Consider the following 2,104-nt stretch of genomic DNA (forward strand, 5'->3'; position numbering starts at 1 on the left):
TGCCCTCCCCTTTGCCCTCCCGATTCGGGTTTGGTCCCAGCTCCCGAGCAGGCTGAGCTGGGAGGTGCTATGCCGCCAAAGAGGGGAGGGAGGGAGACAGGGGGTGGGAGGTTCTGGATGTGAGCTGGATGGGATAGGAAGAGAGAGGAGGTATCGGGGCAGTATAGCCCCTGCAGGATGACCAGGAAGTGTAGGAGGGATGGGGAACATCTGAGTTCCCTGTTCCCGGATGCCTCCGCATTCACTCACCCCAATGTTGTCTCTTCCGGTCGCCAGATCGAGACTCATATTTTGCTGTTTTGAATAGTATCTTTGAAACTGCGACATATTTCTTTTAAGTTGTCTTAAAATTGTAGAATGGATGAAGAAAAATAATTGCTTTATGGCTTATGATTATGGATGAAAGGGATTTGGGCATAAAGCAGGGGGAAGCAGTGACATCATATGCTGTGGGCTTCTTCTACTCAGGGAGTGTAATTCATTGCTTCCCTCTCACGCCTTTGCAGTTGCTGGTCAACACCCCCCAAAGAACAAGCGTCCAAAGGAACAAGGAGAAAACAGGATAAAACCTACCAACAAAAAGGCCAAACCCAAGGTTCCAAAAACAAAGGACAGGGACTCAGCTGACTCCACACCAAAGAGCCAGTCCATCATGATGCAAGCAATGGATAACGGTCGCTTCCAGAAACCTGGTGCTGTGATGAGTCTGACGGCAGGGCAAACTGTAGAGCTCCGCTGTAAAGGGAGCAGGGTGGAGTGGAGTTACCCCGCCTATCTGGACACCTTCAAGGACTCCCGTCTCAGGTAAGCAATGCTGTCTTTTTGTTTTCAAGGCCAAAGGTTTGATTCTTCTTCCATCGCTCTGACATCCACCGTCCCACTCCACATGACTATAAAATAGAGCGAGCATCTCAGTTACACGGTTAGGTGACCACCTTGTGAGATAGAGGATGAACAATAGGGTAATGCTCTGGTGTTATTTTTTAAAGAAAATACATTTTTTTTCCATTTTATTGAAAATAGACTCTTTTCCCACATACTATGACCAGATTACAGTTTCTCCTCCCTCAACTCCTCCCAGCTCCTCCTCTACCTCCCCTCCTTTTTAAATACACTCTCCTTCTGTCTTTATTATATTAATAACAGGTTTCTAAGAGTTAGTAATAAAATATGTCAAAATAAAGTGTAGTAAGATAAATGGAAAAACTGTTACTTTGGAGTTGGAAAAGACAAGTCAACAGATAGAAAAGAGCCCGAGAGAAGGCACAAGAATCAGACATCCACTCTTCCACAGACCAGGAATTTCATAAAACCACTAACCTGAAAGCCATGATGTAGACACAGAGGACCTGGTGCAGACTTGCGCAGGCCCTGTGCAGGCTGCTTCAGTCTTGAGTTCATATGAGCTTTCCTCGTGCTGATTTAGACGGCCTTGTTCTCCTGGTGTCCTCTATACCCTTTGGCTCTTACATTTTTTTCTGCCTCCTCTTCCTTCGGGTTCCCTGAACTTCGAAGGGAGGAATTTAATGGAGACATCCCATTTAGGGCTGAGTGTTCCAAGGTCTGTCTTTCTGTTCTGGTTTTATAAGAGCAGATTTGGGTTGATAGTTTGCTGATTTTGAATAAGATCTTTGAAGCTGAAATACATTGTTTGTAAGCTATTGTCTTTAAACTAAAGAATAGATGACAAAAACTGCTTTATGATTATGGCAGAAATTAGTGAAATTCTTCCCACAGTTAAAAAAAATTGCCACTCATTCCTCAACTTTATAGTAAACCATATGACAAAAATAAATAGAAAACTAACCTTTGTAGGAAAACCTAATGCACAGAAATGAATAATTTATAATTCATTTAGTGAAAAAGTAATATATTCAATGTTTTATGTTCTTTTAAACAACCATAAGGAAAACCAAAATGGCCAAATCGGTTCCTATGGGCAAACTGCCTTGAGACTAATTTTAATTACTTTAAAACCTTTCAGCTGTATATGATGGGTTTTACTTTTGTGAATAGATGATTGGAACAAAGACCAAAGATTTGTTATGTCTGAGTGACAATCTTCTGGGGTGGGTGGGGCTTCTTCAGGAGCAGTAGTTAAGAT

At 42.6% G+C, this 2,104-nt stretch overlaps 1 protein-coding gene across 1 annotated transcript in view; it reads left to right on the top strand.

The window, feature by feature from the left end:
* Pdgfrl (platelet derived growth factor receptor like) overlaps positions 1-2,104 on the top strand; it is a 52,674-nt gene that overhangs the window by 15,453 nt on the left and 35,117 nt on the right. Inside the window, exon 2 of the mRNA XM_013351973.2 lies at positions 507-804. Within this exon, the coding sequence (XP_013207427.1) occupies positions 507-804 (298 nt within the window). The remainder of the gene's footprint in view (positions 1-506; positions 805-2,104) is intronic.

The sequence above is a fragment of the Microtus ochrogaster genome, linkage group LG7_11 (genome assembly GCF_000317375.1).
Source record: "Microtus ochrogaster isolate Prairie Vole_2 linkage group LG7_11, MicOch1.0, whole genome shotgun sequence".
Taxonomy (NCBI): Eukaryota; Metazoa; Chordata; class Mammalia; order Rodentia; family Cricetidae; genus Microtus; species Microtus ochrogaster.